A 20139-nucleotide genomic window follows, 5' to 3' on the forward strand; every position below is an offset into this window, starting at 1 on the left:
CATTTAAAATTACAATAAAAATTAGATTACTCTAAAGCCCTTAAGAGAATACCAACTTTATCTCATTTTTTGATCTATACAGTGAGTTTGATTCAAGGATAAAGATTTTAAGTAGAAAGGCCTTATTGATCAAATTTCATAGTCGAAAAAGAAGACGAAACGTTGAAATAGGTTATGGATAATACGTTTTTATAAACATAAGTAAAATGAGTGTAATTAATCAAAAGGATTATTTGAAAAAATACTTAAAAATTGGGAAACAAACAAAGGAAAAGAAAAAAAAGAAGCAATCTAATAAACTACTTGGAAAAGGGTAAATTATTGGATTTCATCTCTTACAAGTTAGGATAGAAAATAATTGTTTCATAGCTTATTCTATTCTTATTTTCATTTTTAGACTAAAAATTATTGATGATGATGTATACACTAACTTATCACAAGAAATACAAGACGACATAGATGCAGCAAATGAAGATGCTCCTCAGATTGTGGCAGTAATTGATGATAGACCACCTTCTATGCGAGTAGATGAAAAAACTAAAAATAATTTATGGCAACCTATAGGAGAATCAAATATAACTTCAAATGAGTCTAAAAATTTCAAAATAGGCAAAATAAATTTACATAAAAATGATGAACCAAAAAAATCAAGTAAAAGTAAATTACATAATAATTTGCCTCTGATAGAAAATAAATCTAAAAATCTAGATGACTACTCTTCAAAAAATAGAAATGAACAAACTTCTAGAAGAAAATACAATACATCTCCACCTAGGGATAATAATTTCTTTCCACCTAGTAGGCAAGGTGAAGATTACTCTCCACAAAGAAGAAAAGATGAAGATTACTCTCCACCTAGAAGAAAAGATGAAGATTATTCTCCATCTAGAAGAAAAGATGAAGATTACTCTCCCCCTAGAAGAAAAAATGAAGATTACTCTCCACCTAGAAGAAAAGATGAAGATTACTCTCCACCTAGAAGAAAAGATGAAGATTACTCTCCGCCTAGAAGAAAAGATACAAATAAAGATTCCGCGTCTAAGAGATCAGGTGAAGATTATTCTCCATTAAGAAGACCAGATAAAAATCAATCACCACTTAGAAAAAAATATAAAGATTACTCTCCATCAAGGAGAAGAGATGAAGATTATTCTTCACCCAAAAAAACTGATAAAGATCACTCTAAATCTAGAAGAAAAAATGAAGATTACTCTCCATCTAGAAGAAAAGATAAAGATTATTCTCCACAAAGAAGAAAAGATAGAGATTATTCTCCAAAGAGAAGGAAGGATAGAAAAAATTCTTCTGCTGTAGAAAAGGGCCACTCCCCTGAAAGGAAAAAAAGCAAAGATTCTCTCTTAAGGAAGGAAAAATATTCTAATGATGATGAGTGTTCTTTAAGAAAAGATTCACCGCCTCCTACAAAAACTTCAGGAGTCAAGTAAGTTGTAATTTATATTTTGTACTTGATATGGATAGTTCTTAAAAGGGCTGGATTTACATATGGGCTGAATAGGCTATAGCTCAGGATGACAGAATTCAAGGGGCCATACATTTTGGTAAAAGGTAAAAAAATTAACAAATTATTCCAACAATTAGCATATTCATTATCAAATTCTGTCATTGCTTATTTTTTTTAAATATGTGCAAATTACAAAATTATAAATTTAAAATGACCCAAATCCTAAATCTTAATCATGACTAAAATCAGAATCAAGTTATTGTATTGTAATTCCTCAATATATCTTCTTGAATTTGATTATTCGTAATGAAACATGAATTTTATCACTTTTTTTATTCATTCTTCAATTGAAACTATAACTTTGAGGTTAACAATTTAATCCATTTGATTTTAGTTTTACTATTACAAACTTTGTGTGGCCTCCTTGCTGCCATCGACCCACCTTGGTACTAAGGTAAACCTACATGGTTGTCTTGGGGAGAGGGACAAATTGTGGATAGCCCAGGGGCGGCAAATCTTCAAATCCACCTCTGGTTCTTAAACGTATAAAATCATTGTTTTCAATTCAAAAGCGATCTGGTTCATAAAACAGTCCAAATTACAATTTCTTGTGGTTTTATAATCTAATTTTGTTTTCACTTTAGAAGAAAAGATGATTTACCCAATCCCCCAATCAAAAAACCATCTAGATGGGAAAAAGATGATCTTTCTAAACCTGAAACTACTTTGAGTGGTAAAAAATCGGGATTACAAAGGGCGCAGAATTTAATAGAAGACATGGCTAGGTTACAAAAACAGGAAGAGGAAATTTTTAAAACAATGTCTGCAGAAGTATCTGGAGTTAACGCAGCCACTGTCATAAGAAAAAAGAAACAAGAAGAGGTGAGAGATCCAGAAAAAGAAGCGAGAGAAAAAGAGATGAAAGAGAAATATTCAGTGTGGGGTAAAGGTTTGAAGCAAGTTCAAGATGAAACTGCAAAGTATGAAGATCAGTTAAAAGAAATGAACAAACCGTTGGCTAGGTATGCAGATGATGAAGATTTAGAAAGATATTTGAAGGAGCAAGAAAGAGAAGGTGATCCAATGCTGGCATATATAAGAAAAAAGAAAAAGAAAGTTGCTGTCGAACAAGGTATTTCAGGTATATATTTACTGAATTTTAGAATACACATTTATTCAATTATATATATTTTTTTATAGAAAAACCAATGTATATGGGAGACTTTATGCCAAATCGGTTTGGAATTCCCCCTGGGTATAGGTGGGATGGAGTAGATCGATCCAATGGTTATGAAACAAAGTGGTTCCAAACACAAAACTCTAAAAAAGCGATGCAAGATGAAGCTTTGATGTGGAGTACGGAAGATATGTAAATAATTATATTTAGGTTTTTAATAAATCAATTTATTTACTGTACAACATGTTTATTCAAACATTTTCAATATTAACTAAAAAAAAAATATTAATTAATATCATAATGCCTACTATCTATTCGGGAACTATTTTAATCCATGCCTCTTCCTCTTCTCCATTTTCATTGGGAATTCTTACTTTAACTAATTGGATAGGACCATCTGGAGTCTCGATGATTTGGGTTTCCCCACTAGCTAATGCGTCGCTTGAGATTATTTCTTCACAATCATCATCAGTTTGATCAGCAATTACCTAGAAAAGAAAAATTACTCCAAATATAAAAACTATAACTTTATCTTACATGTTCGATTTGCTCTATGGCTTCTTCGTTATCTCCTTCACTACCAACTTCAGCAAAACTAATTTGTTGTCCGTCTATTATTATATGCTCAGTACCGTCTTGGTCTTGGATGTACAATTTTCCATCGGTAGCAGTGTCCAAAATTTCCATTTCTCCTGCTGAGTTCACAGTTACTAATTGATCATCTTCAGTTGTGAGTCTAGGTTGATTAACTACAATTGTATCATTCAAGTGTCCTTGATTCTGCATATGCTGTAAAAAAAATACAAATACAGAAAATAAGAAATTATTTTATCTGAAATTGTCTTTACCTGATACAGTAACGGTTTCCTCATAAATCCAGCACCACATACCAAACATTCATATGGTTTTTTATCTGAATGAATGAACCTGTGAGCATTGCGATTGTCTCTGCTATTGAACGCTTTACCGCACACTTCACAAAGGAAAGGCTTTTCCCCTGTATGAATTCTACGATGTTTTTTAAAATGTTCTGGATAAACAAAAGTTGCTTCACAAATTTCGCATTTAAATGGTCTTTCTCCTGTAAATACACACCAAAAGGTGAAGATCTCGATTTATTAAATGGGAAAATACTTTACCTGTGTGAGCTGCTTTGATATGGTAATCTAAAAGTCGTCTCCTTTTAAATCCTTTACTGCAAATTGTACATTGATATCTTTTATCATCGTAATGAGTTGCTCTTTTATGAGATTGTAAATTTGATCTTTGACTAAAAGTCGCACCACAAAATTCACATTGGTAAGGTCTTTCACCTGTAAAATATATACAAATATGGAAAAATTATGTACGAAATATTTGAAAAGGAGAAATAGCATAAGAAATAGATTAGGAGAAGAATAGCGAAGGTTGGGATCATTGAAAACCAAAGGGGGAGACTAAGAAGAAATGGCTAGACCATATAAGGAAATTAGGGATGGGGGACACAATAGATCCTTGGGGTTTCAGTATATAAGATTACCCCAAAATCCATACAAAGGAACTAGGGTTAAAATGGGGAGAAAAAAGAGAAAGTAGTAGAAGAAATAGGTATAAGAGGAACTGGATCCCTCATTTGATACTTGTCAAGGTAAAATGAAAAGTGAGAACCTTGAATATATGTGTATATACTGCATCAGCAAATAAATATTCTATTGCTTACCAGTGTGAGTCCTTTCATGATCTCTTATTTCCGCTTTCCTTGCAAACGCCTTTCCGCATAAACCACAAACGAATGGTTTATATCCTGTATGAACTATGGAATGTACTTCTAGATTATGGGATGAACCAAATTGTTTACCACATAATTGACATGCATATTCCTTCATTCCAAGATGAGTTCGTTCATGTTGTGTGAGATTTTGTTGACTAAGAAAGGATTTGTCACACTGAGAACATTTATAAGGTCGTGGTCTAAATTCATGGGTTTTTTCATGAGCTTTGTAAGTGTATTTGCTAGCAAAATCCTTACCGCATACTTCGCATATGTAAGGACGGACACCTAAAGATATATTTTGATATATTTTTTTGTTTTTATATTAAATCATGAAAAATTGCAAGAATTCTTTACTCTGTTTCCTAATGTGAGAGAAAAATTAATTATTTCACTGTAAAACCTCGAAAAGATGAAGTCAGTGTATGAATGAGGAAACAGAGTATAAATAAATTTTTTATTTAGAATATAGATATGTACCTAAATGTGTATTGACATGTTCTTCTAGGAGATTTTTGCTGCTATACTTTTTCCCACATGTCTCGCATACCCAAGCTTTTGTTTGCGGATAGTGCATTCTTTTATGGATGCGAAACAATCTCAAATTACTGAAAATTCTGTTACAAATTTCACATTGGAAATCTCCTTCTTCGGAAGCGACATGTTCGTCGAAATGTGCAGAGAGTTCGTTTCTTTTTGAAAAATCTTGACCGCAAACGTCACATATGTACAAACGAACACCATGTGCTTCTTTAACGTGTATTACAATGGCTTTGGATTCTCCAGCTACTGTCTGATCTCCTTGGCATAATAGACAAGTATATAAGTCGCCATCTTTAGATACTACTGGTAGAGCAATCGTTGTTTCTGATTTTTTTTCTTCGAGCTTTATTTCTAAAGGCATCGTTGACATTTTCTTTCTTAATATAATTGGTTTCTTATCTGAATTGCCTGATGTTTTCATTGTTACATCAGAATCCTCTAACTTTAATGTTATCTCTGAAATAGTATTGACATGAACTTTTGTTTTTTTTTAATAATCAAAAAGTTGAAAAATATCTTGTTGAGACCCAAATGAGGAACCTAAAGTTGTCTAATTTAAAGGTTTATTGAACCAATGTTTGGAATCATGAACTGAATTATACTTATTTCTGAAATATCAAAAATACCTTTATCAACTCCCATCAGAGAAGACTGTATAAGTGAGGAAGAGATATTTGATGGTTCATAATCAGAATCTGAAGAATTCTCCATTGCCCCTGCATCTAAAATCTCGCCTTCGTCTGCTGAAAATTGTTGATATTCTATGTTTGTATCAATTTCCATATCAGTATTTTCTCTTGGTTGTTCTATACCTGTTTCTAAATCAATACCATGCATTTTAACAAATTCCAATTGGATATTTTCAAAACAATTTTTTTCTGTGGAAACCTAAAGTATGAATTTATAATAAATTTTAAATAAAGCAGTGCAAGTTTAAAATTGACTCGAAATCAGGGTAGGGTTGATTTAAATCAAAGTTACCTTTTTATAACAACAAATTATTTTCAATTTTCATTAAAGAACTATAAAAATACTAATTCTGAAGCATTTTATATTCCTAGTTGGTTCCTTAATTTTGATTGCTCAAGACCAAATGTGCAAAAAACACAATCAACAGAAGCTGAAGATGTGATTGGACTTAAAAACTGTTTTATGCTATGTAGATGTTTTCCAATTTCAGGTTTATCTTTCAGTGCTTTCCGCCCGTCAATGCCAGAGAGTTCTGATGTTATTTCCTGAGTAAACATTATTTTAAGAAACGGCTCCAATTGGGAATTAAACCTTATGGTTAAAGTTAGCAGCCCACTTTGTTCATACATTTCCTCAATCGTTTCGAGGCATGCTTCTCTGGTTCTCTACTAAATATATGACTCTCATTTAAGTAACAAAATGATATGCTTACTCATATCACTGCCAAAAAATGTGTATTGTTTCATAGGATAACTGTAGATCTTCAAATAATGCTATTTCTAATGTTTCAACTAATCCTTGGATTTTCTTACTGCAACTTTTACAGACTGCTTGCAGCCAGTTTTATTTGGATATGTTTTCTTTTCAAAAATATTTCCAAATGTTACCCTCTTTTCTTCCAGCCATTATTTCAGATTTAAATTCAAATTTAGAACTATTTCAACAACTTTATGGTAAATATAGCACAAATACTGTTCATACCCGAATGAGTTAAAACTTACATCATGCCCCAAAAAAACAGGATTGTACAATATGCGAGAATAAAACGCCAAAAATGGAAATATTCAATAAGGGGGAAATAATGTAATATTACACTATTTTAAAATTTACAGTTAAAAAAACAAATAATTTGTTTGAACAAATTATATGAACTCGGAAATAATAAATAACAAAACATTATATTTTAATAATATAAATTTGAGAATAAATAAAATAAATCATGGTTTTTTGATTTTTATATAAAAATATTTTTTTAATCAGATCTTTTCCAACCCTGTTTAAAATTAAATTACCTGTGTTGAATCTTCATCAGATGATGGTATAAATAACATTTTTTGGGGAAAATTTTCAGTCCCGCATTCCGATTGAGTTTCTTGTGAATCATTTTCTTCTTTTATTTTGTTGCTATCAAATATTTCACTTTTGATTTCCGTTACCCTTGTGTGCAATTCATCAAGTTCAGAAATAAGTGAAAAACATTTTTTACATATTAGTTGTGGACCGTTTGGTTCCTCTTTTATTTCTTTGTCCAGTAATTTGAAAACTAGTGATGCTACGTGAAGATCTGATTCTCTATTGGACTAAAATCACGATTATTCAAATATATAAAAAAATCAAAGCTGTATTTACTTACATCAGCACCGAATATTTCGATGTAATCTGTATCTGGAACCCATGCTACATTACATATTATACAAGCTTCGCCGTTGGAAGACATTGTAGAAGTTATTAATGTAAATATATCATCCGGGAGTTGTAACTGAAAATATTAAAATTATAATTTGTAGAAGCTTAAGCCGTTGACGTAATTAAATAGTCCTACCTAAAGCTCTCACGTCAACCTCGCAATTTATATATTTCATTTTAAAATTACTAAACTGCTAGTTATTTTAGATTTTACCTTTCAAATTTTGTAGATAGTTTAGGGAAACACTTTATTTTCGTCTAGAAACAGGGCTGCTAACAAATGCTGCCAAGTTTGAGAATTTTATGCCAAAACTTAATCGATTTGTTCTCGTACGTTTACGGTATGGTACGACTACTTTTAAAATGACAATTGAAAGGTATTAATGATTCGATCTTCCTTTTCCGTTTTAGTTAAAGCTCTGTTTCCATAATTCGACGCACTGAACGTATAATTTATCACCTAATATTTCATTGGCAGGATTAACAATATCGTCTACTATTACGACCAATAAAATTTCCCACTATGATAGGTGAATTTGTGTTTAATACATATAAGAATATTGTTTCTTAAAAATTTTTAAATACTAAATATTGATAATGATAATCTTAAAAAAATTACTTAGAAACCTAACAACTTATAATAAATTAGTCAATCGTCATCACATTTTTGGTATCAGAGAAGTAGGTATAAAATCAATTAAATTTATTGAATTTTATTAAAGTACGACATATTTTTATAGATGTGTTCAGAGGTCGAACGCTCATTAAATGCAAAATATGATCAATCAAAAGGAACAATTTTTGATAAAATAATATCCAAAAAAATTCCAGCAGATATTATTTTTGAAGACGAGAACTGTTTAGCATTTAATGATATCAATCCACAAGCTCCTGTACATTTCCTTGTTATACCCAAGAAAAGAATTCCAAAATTAGATGATTCGACTGAAGATGATAAAGAGGTATTCTTTTGATTTTTTCTGTTCAATATAGTTAGTAAATTGAATTTTATAGATTCTAGGTCACATTATACATATAGCAAAAACACTGGCTCAAAAGAAACTTCCTAATGGTTATAGATTAGTTATAAATAATGGAAAAGATGGTTGTCAATCTGTATATCATTTACACATTCACATTTTAGGAGGACGACAATTAGGTTGGCCTCCAGGATAATTAAAAATGTATATAAGAAATTGTTATATTGATTTTTTACATATTAAATAAATTTACATAGATGTTTAATCATTAGTTGTTGATGAACCTGTATGTTTGACAATAATTGATCAATTTTATGTCCTACTGAACACACGTTTTCACTGATAAGAGAATGTAATTATTTTAACTCAATTAGTAAGAGCTATGAGGGCATTTACAACGTTTCCATGATATTCTCTAAGTGTTTTTTCTGCTAGGTTTCGAGATATTTCCATTTCCCGAACAATCAAATCGACATCTTCCTTTTTCACAGACACTTTTAACAATTCTTTTTCTCTTTCTTGTTTTTCCAAAGCGTCTTTATTTCTTCTATCACCTATAGCTGAAATTGCATTAGCTACATCTTGGGTAGATATTTCTTTTTCTTCGGCATAATCTGTAACTTTCTCCAAATCAGCGGCACCACTGTCATATTTGGCTACTTTCTTTTGATTTTTTTCTGGTAATTCTTCCGCATTACCATTTACTGATTGTTCGTCTGCCATTATTAAATTTTTAACTAAATAGTAATTTTTAATTAAAAATTTTTATTAGGTACCATACTATCAAAACGACAAATGACAGTTTTCGAGGACGTTCAAATTATCAATATATCTATGTAAACATTATTTGCTTTAATTATATATTTATCGTTCTTTAACATATGTTCAATGATTATCAAGTGTATTATAGATAGAATCATTGAATAAATATTTAAATAAAACTCTATTTATTATTATAAAAATAAGTAAATCGGGAACGTACTTCGATTGAAAACAGAAGCTGTCAATTGTGTCGATATCATTTCGTTTTTGATCGTAGCAACTCGTAGTGTCTTGTTCGACTTGTGGCAGACATATTCTGGAAACAAATTTGAGGAAATAACTTAGCAAGATTTAATTCAGGTACTGCTATTTTTAGGGTAAAATTATCACAAGAACGTTATTTTTATTATTATTATTATTATTTTCATTCCCTCACTTTTCCTTATTAATAGATTTTGAACTAAGCATGTCAACAAGGAGGATGTTCATTGATTATCTAATACCTCTCTGCAAAGTTTAGATATTAATTTATGCAACATAATTTTCTAAAAAATAGCACTTTACAAACATTGACAGAAAGAACGAAGTATTTTTTTAATTTAGCATATAACTATACCTGCAAGTTCTCTTGTAGGTCAGACATCATACTTCCCACCTCATAGATGAATTCCACTTCGAGAATATTGGATCTGCCTCCTCCTCCCGGAACAGAAGACATCGAGTTAGGACCTTTGGACAAACCTGCCAAACCACCAGAGGGAGAGAAATTGGAGGTAAAATTGGAAGCTATTGAAAAAGATACAGATACTAAGAAAGACATGGACGTTTATAAACCAAAGGAACGTCCTATAGACCGAATTAATCCATATTTAAAAAATCCTGAATATGTTGAATATGAAAGGAAACATTTAGAGCGTAGGTATAGAAATAGGTCCCGGAGCTACTCAAGAGAAAGACGTCACAAAAGAAGGTACTCAAGGTCAAGATCTAGAGATAGATATCGTCGATCTAGGTCCCGTTCTCGACGAAGGAGGAGGAGATACAGTTCATCCAGAAGCCGTTCACCTTCTCCATCATATCGTCGTTATAAATATAGTAGAAGAAGAAGGTCTAGGTCAAGATCTATAAGTCGAAGTAGATCAAAAAGTGTGTCAAAATCACCACCAAAGTCTCATAGATCTAGAAGTCGTAAGGATAAAAAATCTCCACTGAGAAAATCATACAGTGAAGAAGAAGACGAAAAGCCTATACCAGATGCAGATACAAATGAAGTTGATATGAAACTTGACGAAGAAGAAGAAGAGGTGACCAAAGATAATGTTTTCAAAAATGACGGAACTTTTCTAGAGATGTTTAAAAAAATGCAAGAACAGCAAAAGAAAGTAGAGGAAACTGCTCCTGTTCCGGAAACTTCCAAGAAAGTACTACCTGTTTTCGGTAAAAGACGTGGTGGTAAAGTTTTAAAAACTGGTTTAGTTCAAAAAGCAAAACCTCAAAATGAAGAAGAAACTACTTCTCAAGATGCTTGGTCAGTGTATATGAAAGAGGTTAGAAAATATAAAGAAGCCTGTTGTGATGATGATTCAAAAACTAGGCCTCTCGTTAAATGAATAATTACTAATTTTCATATTGTCGTTTCTACCTTGCTTTAAATTAGAATATAATTAATAATTTGGGTTAAGATTATTTTAATAAAAGAATAATTCGATTTGTAGGTATACATGTTTGTGTAGATTTCTTTAAAGCACATGAGGTTATATGTTTGTAAAGTGCTATTATTCTATTTTGGATTAAAGTATTAAGTTTAAATATTTGGGTTTTTAGTAGACCTACTTGAAATGAATTATAACAAATAAATTATAAATTTAAACAAATTAATGTTCTACATATAATGTTTTATTACAAGTGACGAAAGTAATATTTTTTGCAACCAAAGAACTGTATGGAAAAAGTGAAACACTAAATTTTTTCTGCAACCCCATTTACATTATAATAATAAGGGTTTCAGCATTTATGACAATTTCAAGTAAAAAGATGTTATTAAATCTTATAAAATATTTATGATTTCATTTTGCTTTTTGTTTAAACAAATGTAAATTGTACAATTTGTTTTATCAATAATTTGATTTTATTCTTTAATCGTGGAATGCTTCCAAGTTTCAACACTAGTAAATACTATTCTATTTTAATCTTCATCATACCAAAAAACAAACACAATTAGAGGTTTGAATATCTCAGAAAATTTTAAACACCAATTAAATGAAAATATACTTCTCTCTTGTGGAAAGTCCAATTTTTTTAGAACTTTTGGCTTGAAGAGGGAGTATACATTCAATATCTATTGGATCTACTATGCAAATAATCCAAAGCTTTAGATATGAGATAAATGAATTATTTTAAAATTTGTTTATGGTGTTATGAAAATAAATCTCATTTGAATACAAGATATGCATGTCATCATGAATATTAGATTTCAAAAGTATTTAACCGTCTGCCTTGAATTTAGCTAAATATTCAATTGAAAATCAAAACTCATTAGAAAAATTCCAAAAAATGTGTTTGTATAGCAGAGACCTCAAAAATCCCAGTGCGACGTTTCTATCCTTGGGAATATGAGCTGTCCTGGCAGCTTTTCTGGTATGATGCTTACCTTCAAAAAATTTTACTATTGAAAATAAATTATAAAATAAAAAAACATTATATGAGTGCAGAAAAGAAATTATAACTTAACTTTCTCACTTTTAATGGAAATCACGTTTTTGCTGGAAGTAATTTATTATTAAATTACTGCAGGAAAAATTATTTTGAGTTTAATAAGTTTACTTACTCTACCCTTACAGATATGGGTTGTTTGTTTTTCGGTTTTCTCTTACTTCTTACAGCTTTCACATCTAAGGAGGCTCTTCTGGGTCCTACTTTTTCCCTGTTTCCTCTAAGTAACGGAACTAGTTCAAATATATTCTTAGTCACTTTCCTACAGGATATTCCACACTATCAAACAATTGTTCCCCTAAATATCAGAGCTGGATTTTCTTAATATGAGTAATTTAGATCAGTTTAAAGGCCGCTTAACATGATGCAGTACAACGTGTAATGCAATGCAAGACGCAATATTTCTTGATCAAAAGCAACCAGATCAGCTGACCGACGTAAAACTTAGCTCCGTTATTTTCATTGTTAAACTGTACAAAATATTAGTAAAAATTTGAGGTTAGGAATTTGTTTACTTTTACTGCTTAGAGACTTTCATGCAATTTCTTGCACGTTATAATGCATTATGCCTTAATATATTTTCCAAAACCAGAATTATAATGTATAAAGACACGTTTGGTTGGTAAATATTATGCCGAAACATAAAATAATGAACAAATGGGTTATAATAATGTAAAATGAATATTTGTTTTATTTTATCAACATTATTTTCAAGGTAAGTGCATTTTATTAGTAACAAAATATTTATGTATCGGTTGTTCGGTGTTTCAGTAAAAAAAATGAATGTACCGTGTCTAGATGAAATTATCTAAATTATAAAATGAAATTATAACTTTAACGAGAGCTGCTCTGTTCTGTTTAAATCAAGGTAAAACACATCTTCGTCCAAATGAATTACTAAATCTAATTTGTTTTGGAATAAATGTAATTTATTTTCAGCCTGCAATAATTGTCTATAGTAAGACTCTAAGTAACTAAATAAGTTAAGTCTGTTCGTTCATTGTAGCATTAATGACTTGATTGGATCATTTCCAACAATATAGGAGCTGCTCGAAGTACATAGCTCAACTATCCAACTTTAAAATTATATCAAGGAATCTTTAGAAAGCGGAAATGAAGGTAAGTCCTCAGTATTCAGAAAATATACGTTTTTAGACCAAGTGTGGAAGGTAATAAATAAAAATTCACCGAATAGCAATGATGACCCAAGAATTTGTAAACATTATTTGTTTTAAGACTATTTAAAAAATAATAGTACAGAATTGCATAGATATTGAAACCACAATTATAGAGCTAACTGTGGCAACACAGAGTTATAAATGGCAACAACGATGGACAGAAGAGAAATCGGGCGAATGGACGCGACGAATAATAAAAGACCTTAGACGGTGGACTGAAAGGAAGTTTGAAAATGTGAACTTCTACATTACCCAGCTTTCGACAGGACACGGCTATTTCCGAAGGTATAAACACCTGCGTGTACGTATGGTAGAAACGACTCGGATGATTCTACGTGTGTAACCACTAAAGGAGTTCGAGGGAAACTGTTACTTCTGAAAGTATCTTCAGAAAATGAAGAGAGTACAAACTCCTGAGTGTACGTATTGTGGAAACGACTCAGATGATTCTACGTGTGTAACCACTAAAGGAGTTCGAGGGAAACTGTTACTTCTGAAAGTATCTTCAGAAAATGAAGAGAGTACAAACTCCTGAGTGTACGTATTGTGGAAACGACTCAGATGATGCCGAAAGCACGTTCTTCGTGTGTAACCACTGGAGGATTTTGAAGGACACTGCTACTTCCGAAAGTATCTTCACAAAATGAGGAAAGTACAAACACCTGCGTGTACGTATGGTAGAAACGACTCAAATCATGCCGAACATACGTTTTTCGTGTGTAACCACTGGAGGAGTTCGAGGGACACTGCTACTTCTGAAAGTATCTTCAGAAAATGAAGAAAGTATAAACAACTGAGTGTACGTATTGTGGAAACGACTCAAATCATGCAGAACGCACGTTCTTCGTGCGTAACAACTGGAGGGGTTTGAGAAAGGAAGTAGAGGAAACTGTCGGCAGCATAAATTCTGGTGATGCTGCACAAGGTAGAATGTTGTCAACTGGTGACTAACTATACAGAGAAAATTCTTAGGCAAAAGAATGTAGACGGCTGCCTGGTATGACGATATCATAGAAACTTAACAAATGGGACATCATACACGGACAGACCCACCAACCAGGTGTCTCCCACATATCCATCAGCTGGTGGAATCCGTTACTTGGGTTCCGCATCTCCTTAAAAAACAGCGCTTAAAGCAATATTAACTGTTCCAAACAATTATTTAAAAGCTGTTCACATTATAATAATTTCAGATGTGCTTAAAGTTAATAAATTAGTTTTCAATACTTTGCAGAGAGTATTAAATAAAATGAACATAAATGAAACATTATTCGGAAGCCTCTTGATGCAATTACATCAATACGGTTTATTTCCCTCTCTGCTAATAGAGAAACAACAGAGAATTAAAAATAAATCTCACTACACACGTAAAGTGGAGTGGGAATCTAGTGGAGCAATTGAAGGGGTAAGAACCAAAAGCTACTTGATTATTGTAAAATCTGTGCAAACATTTCGTATAGTATTTTTATCTGACGGCACGTACAGTTTTCGATACTCTTTGTTAAATTCTGTATTTTTTCAAAAAATTGTCACTTGGACCCCTTTGGTTCAAAATTTGTCTTACAAAAATACAAATTTCTATCATCAAATTAACTTTATTTGAATAGACAACAAATTATACGGCATTCTTAATCCTCATAGTCGGAGTACAGTTCAAATTCTTCATCTTGAACATTTTCTTCCACCCGTGTTTATATGGTTCATATTTTTTGATGGGCAAGGTTTTGATGAAAGGTGTGATGTCTCCGTGAAATAAAAGGCAAGAGCTGAATAAGATTCTTCCAATTTGCGTATGCTATTTTCAAGGGGGCTGCATAAAGACGTTCGTTTATAAATTATCCAGAGATTCATTTGGTCTACCTGCTATAAGTGAAGAACACGTCTCGGAAGTCAGAATATAAAGCAGGAAAATTTGGATTTCTCGTTATATGGAAAATGAAGAATAAAAGTTCACGTTTGTACTCAAACCACACAATGTCTCGCCATTTTAAACGTTGTTTTTCATTGTCTTTTTTTAGATCACACATGACCTCACGAAGGTAATCAAAGTCATTTTGTTCCATGTTATATACCTCAAAGTTTTTGGAACTTTTCTTTATCAAGTCCTTCCAACGTTCTGGAATAAAAATGCTTAATGCCTGTGACTTAAAAATAGTAGATTCAACCAAAAACATTAACAATTTGGCAATGTTTTTATTTTTGTTTTGCCTACCGCATTGGTCACTGTAACAAATTAGTTCTTCGACAGTTGGTACCAAATTTTTTATGAACAAACAAAAAAAAATTTAGATACTGGTACTAGGATAATGATATCAAGTTGTATCTCTACCTTAATGAGACACAAACCAATTTCCTGTGATCCTCGCTGACCTATGGTTTCATTCCATACATACACGAAAGATCTTCCACTGATGAGGTCATGGACACAGAAGTTGTACGTCCATAACTGCCTTATACTTTATTTGTTGTAAGTAGAGGAGTTGGAAGCGTTTTTTGCAAGTCAAAACTTTTTCGGGATTCTGTTTTCCATATTCTATGTCTAATTTCTCGACATTATGAACACTTTCGAGTTTTATTTGGTGGAGGTCTAATTCACTTTGGCTTTTAGTTTTAATTTTCACATCAGTTATTTTTTTATTAAGGTATTTAAATGGTCGCATTTATCAGAGTAGGGCTTGAGAAGTTTTATATTAAACTCTGTACACTCTGCGGGTCTTATTGACACGGCCCAGGGGCCGAATGCGGGCCGTATCTTTGACATGACTGGCTTATTGTATCATTGCAGGAGTATGTGATCCTCGTTTTTCAGGCTCAGTAAAACCTTAAAAAGGTTTTTTCTGTCAAATAATTCGCAGCGTTCTATTGGTAAGGTTTTAAGAAAATACTCCTTACAGACTCTGGAATTCTTAAGACGTAATACTGTTGCAAAATGTTTCTGTGAAACTGCCTGCTTATTATCTCGCTTTACATTAATTTTGCTTACACAAGATGCCAAAAAAAGTCGTTTGCAAATGGTACGTTTTTATTTCATAAAACTTCGTAAATAGGATCATTGTTTGTTCTTCAGATATTTTGTTACACTCATAACGGAAACGATACGGTTTCAATTCCCCTTTTTTGCCCTTTTTTCCTTTAGCAGTTTCATATTCATTACCACTTATCCTAGCCTACTTTCTTTTTTGCCTCTTTCATCCATCTATGTTTTTGTTCCGTTTTCTGGTTCTTTTTGGGGTAACTAATAAAAAGCGACCCATATTATCTATTGATACATTTGCCATATTTTTTTTGTTATAATATCCAAATAATATACCACTAGTAGAAGGTACACCATCATTGTCGGATTTAACAGCATTAACAGGTACATCTGTAGACTTGAGAGTAGAAGTATTTAAAACATCCGTAGAGGAATTGAATGAAGTCTAAAAGCTTTAAAAAACATGATTCTTCTTTCTGTGACACAATGCGATCGCGGGCCTTATTGATACGGCCCGCGGGCCGTATCTTTGACATGACTGATCTAAGTGCTCTTGGATCGTTTTGTCACTAACTAAATACGCGGATACGTTAACCTATTTTTTTCAGACTCCAAAAAATGGCGTTAAACGTTAGAAAATTACTTAGATCGTTTTGCTAGCAATTTTAAGTTTTGACTGTCGAAATTTGCATTTAACTCGTTTTTTATTAAATTGTCACTAAGACTCTTTTGGTTCTCACCCCTTCAAATATATTTTATCACCACGTAAATTTACTCTGGTAGATTGTAAGTAAGTTTGTTTTTACATTAGCTATGTTTCACAAAATACAGAGGGAGTTTTATGTAAAAACTCTTCAATTATCTCGGAAACAACCCGTACGATTTTTATAAATTTTTGTGTACAAGGGTCTGGTGATACGGCCGGTATTATGATGGTATCTACATTGTTGTCAGATCTTTCCTTTTTCCTTTAAGATAATGAACTTTGTTCTTTCAAATGGATTACCCTCTATATTCTGTGTTTTTAGAAATCTTTAAGAATTACTGATTATTTTTCATCTAATGTTTCCTATACATAAATGCCATAATCTCCACCAAGGTTACAATAATTATTATACATTTAAATGGCTAATTTATGTGCTAATAAAAATCTCGTAACAAGGTCTATTATCAGTAAGTTAGTAGTTTAACGAAACTGGTGCAGTAAATAAAATATTTAACCAAATCATGGCGGAGAAAATCTACAACAACTGAAGACAAATCTTCTACATTAAAGGCGATTACCGCAGATGCTCAAAATGTCCATTTCAATACAACAAGCCATGCGATTTTTAAAACTTTGCAACATCCTCGACTGCTCAATTCTTCTTATCTCTGTGGTAATCCTATCTTTTGATTCCTGAATATTGGTAGGTTTTGTTTTATAAACGATGTTTTTTAATTGTAATCATTCGATAAAACCCCGCCTTTCAAACCATATTCTGGAAAACAAATTATTTAGGTATTGCCTCCATTTTTCCATCATTAGGTCTGCAAACTCTTCACGTCTATCAAAATCGTCATCTGAGAACCCTTGAACTAACCTTACTTTGTATGGATGGAATGTATTATCACGTAAAATTTTCATTGTGGATGTTTGTTTGATATTACCTGGATATTTGTCTAGTACTCAAGTGTGGAACGTCTTCAAACAGGACACAAACATCTTTCACTGAACCTGTTTGAACTTTTTTACTAATTTACTGACAGTAGATTGTTATGGGTTTTCAGTTAGGATATAGATTATTAAAGATATTATATTATTAAAACAAAGTTCATTATTTTTCCGGAAAAAGGAAAGATCTGAAAACAATGTAGATACCACCATAATACCGGGCGTATCACAAGACCCTTGCGCACAAAAATTCATAAAAATCGTACGGGCTGTTTCCGAGATAATGACTGAACCAGTTTCGTTAAACGTTTCCGAGATAATTGAGGCGTTCCATACATAAAACTCACTCTGTATAAAGAACATTTCTGTGTAAAATTCGTGGAGAGTGGAATGCCATATGGAATAATATAATAAACAATATTTGGAGGGTTAGTGACATTTTTGAAAAACGGTTAAGTAAGTAAAGGCTAACATTTTGTTCAGTAGTCCTGTAGTAACCAACAAGCATCTATATAATGGCAGATCGGTTGGACGGTTCTAAAGGGCTCACTCTGTATGCTCCCATACTGTATACTCCAATTCATTTTACAAATCGGCGAGTTTCGCTGATGTTCAGTTGAAACTAATTTTGATATTTTAATTTCAGTAATCATGCCAGCTCAAATTGCCGAAGAAGAAATCTTTAAAACCGCGCCATTCGACCCTCGTTTTCCAAACACCAATCAAACTCGTTACTGTTACCAAAGTTATATTGATTACCACAGGTGCCAGAAAGTCCGCGGAGCCGACTATAAACCATGCGAATATTTTTCCAAAGTTTTCCATTCTGTATGTCCTAACAGCTGGATAGAAAAATGGGATGACCAAAGGGAAGAGGGAACTTTCGCTGGAAATATTTAGATGATTCCTGTATTGAAGCATATAGTTACTAAATAGTTGTATTTATGAAGACATGATTGTGTCATATATAAATTTTTTTTGTTAATATAAACAACGTCTTGATTTGTTCAAATTTCATGCTGTCAATACATTCAGACCTTTGTTAAATTATACACAAATAAAATTAGGTGTTAGTATATTCGAGCTAGGCGTCGAATTGCAAGACTCACTGTATCCATCTTTCGAAAATTTTTAGAATTCAGAAAAACTGTTAATCGGCAACAAATAAGCTTTTCCAAACTCATCCATCACATCTAAATATTGATGAAAGTTTTAAACTTTTACTGCATTATCCTCCACATTGATTAATAATCGTCGAATATGTCATCGATCTTTGCTGGTTTCACAGGATTTTCTTGTGGGATTATTTCAGGTAGTTTAACTTTTGAAAGGTTGATACCCTTCTTAGAAACAAACTTGACTTGGTCTACATCTGAGTTAAAGAAAGGCTCTCCATCACACCGATATATTAGTTATATAAGAAGAAGAAGATTTCTTGAATAAAAAGCGTTTTGCTTCGTTAAATTGGAAATACCAACTAGCAAGCCTGCATTGAAACTTCTCCAATCGTACACTTCAATTTCTTCCAGTCTGAACACCAGTTCAATCGACTTTATGTTGATTGGTGACGCATTGCAAGAAAAATATGTTAACATAGCTGTCATTATCGAATTTCGGTTCTGTCCTCCACTTCAGCACAGTTCCACCATCATGGGGCCTTTAGAAGATCCCATCACAATGGTGATATTGTAAATATACAATTGTCTGCTGTACTATGCACTTGAATCTTTGGTAAACCAAATTTTTTTGACAGTCAAATGACACAATAAGTAGGTTGCTTGGTTCGTCTTTTAGCTTCTAATGAAAAGCTCTATACCTCGCTTTGTGATTAATCGATAATCAACTTATTTGTTTCTGGTTCCCTCTTTATTTTCCCTTTCAGCTCGATGCATTTGGAACATGTATCAGTTATTGGTGAACTGAACCCTTTGTTGTATTCCTGGTCAAAAATATTTTTGAAAAACGTTCTCTTGGCTTTCAGTTTTAACAAGCTACTTATTATTGTACATACGCCAAAGCTTGAGCAGATTTAAGTCACCTGAGACGTAATGTCTTTGGATCGACTGATGCTCTTTTTATTAAATAGACCTCTTTTAATCTAGGTCCTCCTCTCCGCTCCACCTGTGAAGTTCCAGACAGCAAAAATTTTTTTGAAAAGAGTTTGACTCTTGACAATCGTAGATTGACAAAAACGAATCAGGAATTTTTGAGTTCCAGCTTTTCTAACAAAGTATTGGGTATTCGCCGTTTTTGATAAAAATATATTTCAAAATAAAATTATCCTGATGGATTTTGTCCCTATGGGAGTAAAACTGTTTATGAAATTCTTTGATGTTGTTCATCGTCAAAGTCATACACATAAATGTTGACGTGTTTTTCTTTTTGGTTAAACGATGATCACATGTAGGAAAATCAGGTAGACTTTTTGGAGTATGCCTAAAATAATGAAAATAACAAATCTTGAGAATATCTGTGAAGAAATATCATCATTATATTATACACTGTGTTTTCCACTGTCTTCTTCTTCTCATGCCATCTTTTCATTGAATGGCCACGTTTTTAAATGCGTCA

At 32.2% G+C, this 20139-nt stretch overlaps 5 protein-coding genes across 7 annotated transcripts; 3 read left to right on the plus strand and 2 right to left on the minus strand.

The window, feature by feature from the left end:
- The first annotated feature begins 150 nt into the window (after nucleotides 1–150).
- LOC130897758 (BUD13 homolog) lies at nucleotides 151–2881 on the plus strand. Its single transcript, XM_057806645.1, has 4 exons — nucleotides 151–313; nucleotides 398–1441; nucleotides 2107–2603; nucleotides 2663–2881. The coding sequence occupies exons 1-4, from the start codon at nucleotides 207–209 to the stop codon at nucleotides 2833–2835; spliced, it is 1821 nt and encodes a 606-aa protein (XP_057662628.1). The 5' UTR covers nucleotides 151–206; the 3' UTR covers nucleotides 2836–2881.
- LOC130897757 (zinc finger protein 260-like) lies at nucleotides 2851–7680 on the minus strand. Of its 2 annotated transcripts, none has more exons than XM_057806643.1 (10): nucleotides 7523–7680; nucleotides 7256–7381; nucleotides 6915–7202; nucleotides 5559–5820; nucleotides 4870–5388; nucleotides 4339–4677; nucleotides 3779–3952; nucleotides 3488–3720; nucleotides 3177–3428; nucleotides 2851–3127 (listed from the first exon to the last, which is right to left on the minus strand). In XM_057806643.1, the coding sequence occupies exons 2-10, from the start codon at nucleotides 7337–7339 to the stop codon at nucleotides 2951–2953; spliced, it is 2328 nt and encodes a 775-aa protein (XP_057662626.1). In that variant the 5' UTR covers nucleotides 7340–7381; nucleotides 7523–7680; the 3' UTR covers nucleotides 2851–2950. The 2 variants fall into 2 exon arrangements, with proteins under 2 accessions (XP_057662626.1, XP_057662627.1); XM_057806644.1 differs by having other exon boundaries at nucleotides 7445–7673.
- Nucleotides 7681–7836: 156 nt separating this feature from the next.
- Nucleotides 7837–8553, plus strand: LOC130897760 (uncharacterized HIT-like protein Synpcc7942_1390). The gene is made up of 3 exons (XM_057806648.1): nucleotides 7837–7989; nucleotides 8049–8270; nucleotides 8323–8553. The coding sequence occupies exons 1-3, from the start codon at nucleotides 7906–7908 to the stop codon at nucleotides 8482–8484; spliced, it is 468 nt and encodes a 155-aa protein (XP_057662631.1). The 5' UTR covers nucleotides 7837–7905; the 3' UTR covers nucleotides 8485–8553.
- LOC130897761 (huntingtin-interacting protein K) lies at nucleotides 8494–9107 on the minus strand. Its single transcript, XM_057806650.1, has one exon. It carries the CDS (start codon nucleotides 9009–9011, stop codon nucleotides 8655–8657), a length of 357 nt encoding a protein of 118 aa, XP_057662633.1. The 5' UTR covers nucleotides 9012–9107; the 3' UTR covers nucleotides 8494–8654.
- A 116-nt stretch (nucleotides 9108–9223) lies between these two features.
- LOC130897759 (CLK4-associating serine/arginine rich protein) lies at nucleotides 9224–18646 on the plus strand. Of its 2 annotated transcripts, XM_057806646.1 has the most exons (4): nucleotides 9224–9410; nucleotides 9685–12630; nucleotides 12702–12881; nucleotides 18215–18646. In XM_057806646.1, the coding sequence occupies exon 2, from the start codon at nucleotides 9713–9715 to the stop codon at nucleotides 10658–10660; it is 948 nt and encodes a 315-aa protein (XP_057662629.1). In that variant the 5' UTR covers nucleotides 9224–9410; nucleotides 9685–9712; the 3' UTR covers nucleotides 10661–12630; nucleotides 12702–12881; nucleotides 18215–18646. The 2 variants fall into 2 exon arrangements, with proteins under 2 accessions (XP_057662629.1, XP_057662630.1); XM_057806647.1 differs by having other exon boundaries at nucleotides 9685–12881.
- The last annotated feature ends 1493 nt before the right edge of the window (nucleotides 18647–20139 follow it).

The sequence above is a fragment of the Diorhabda carinulata genome, chromosome 9, assembly GCF_026250575.1.
Source record: "Diorhabda carinulata isolate Delta chromosome 9, icDioCari1.1, whole genome shotgun sequence".
NCBI lineage: Eukaryota > Metazoa > Arthropoda > Insecta > Coleoptera > Chrysomelidae > Diorhabda > Diorhabda carinulata.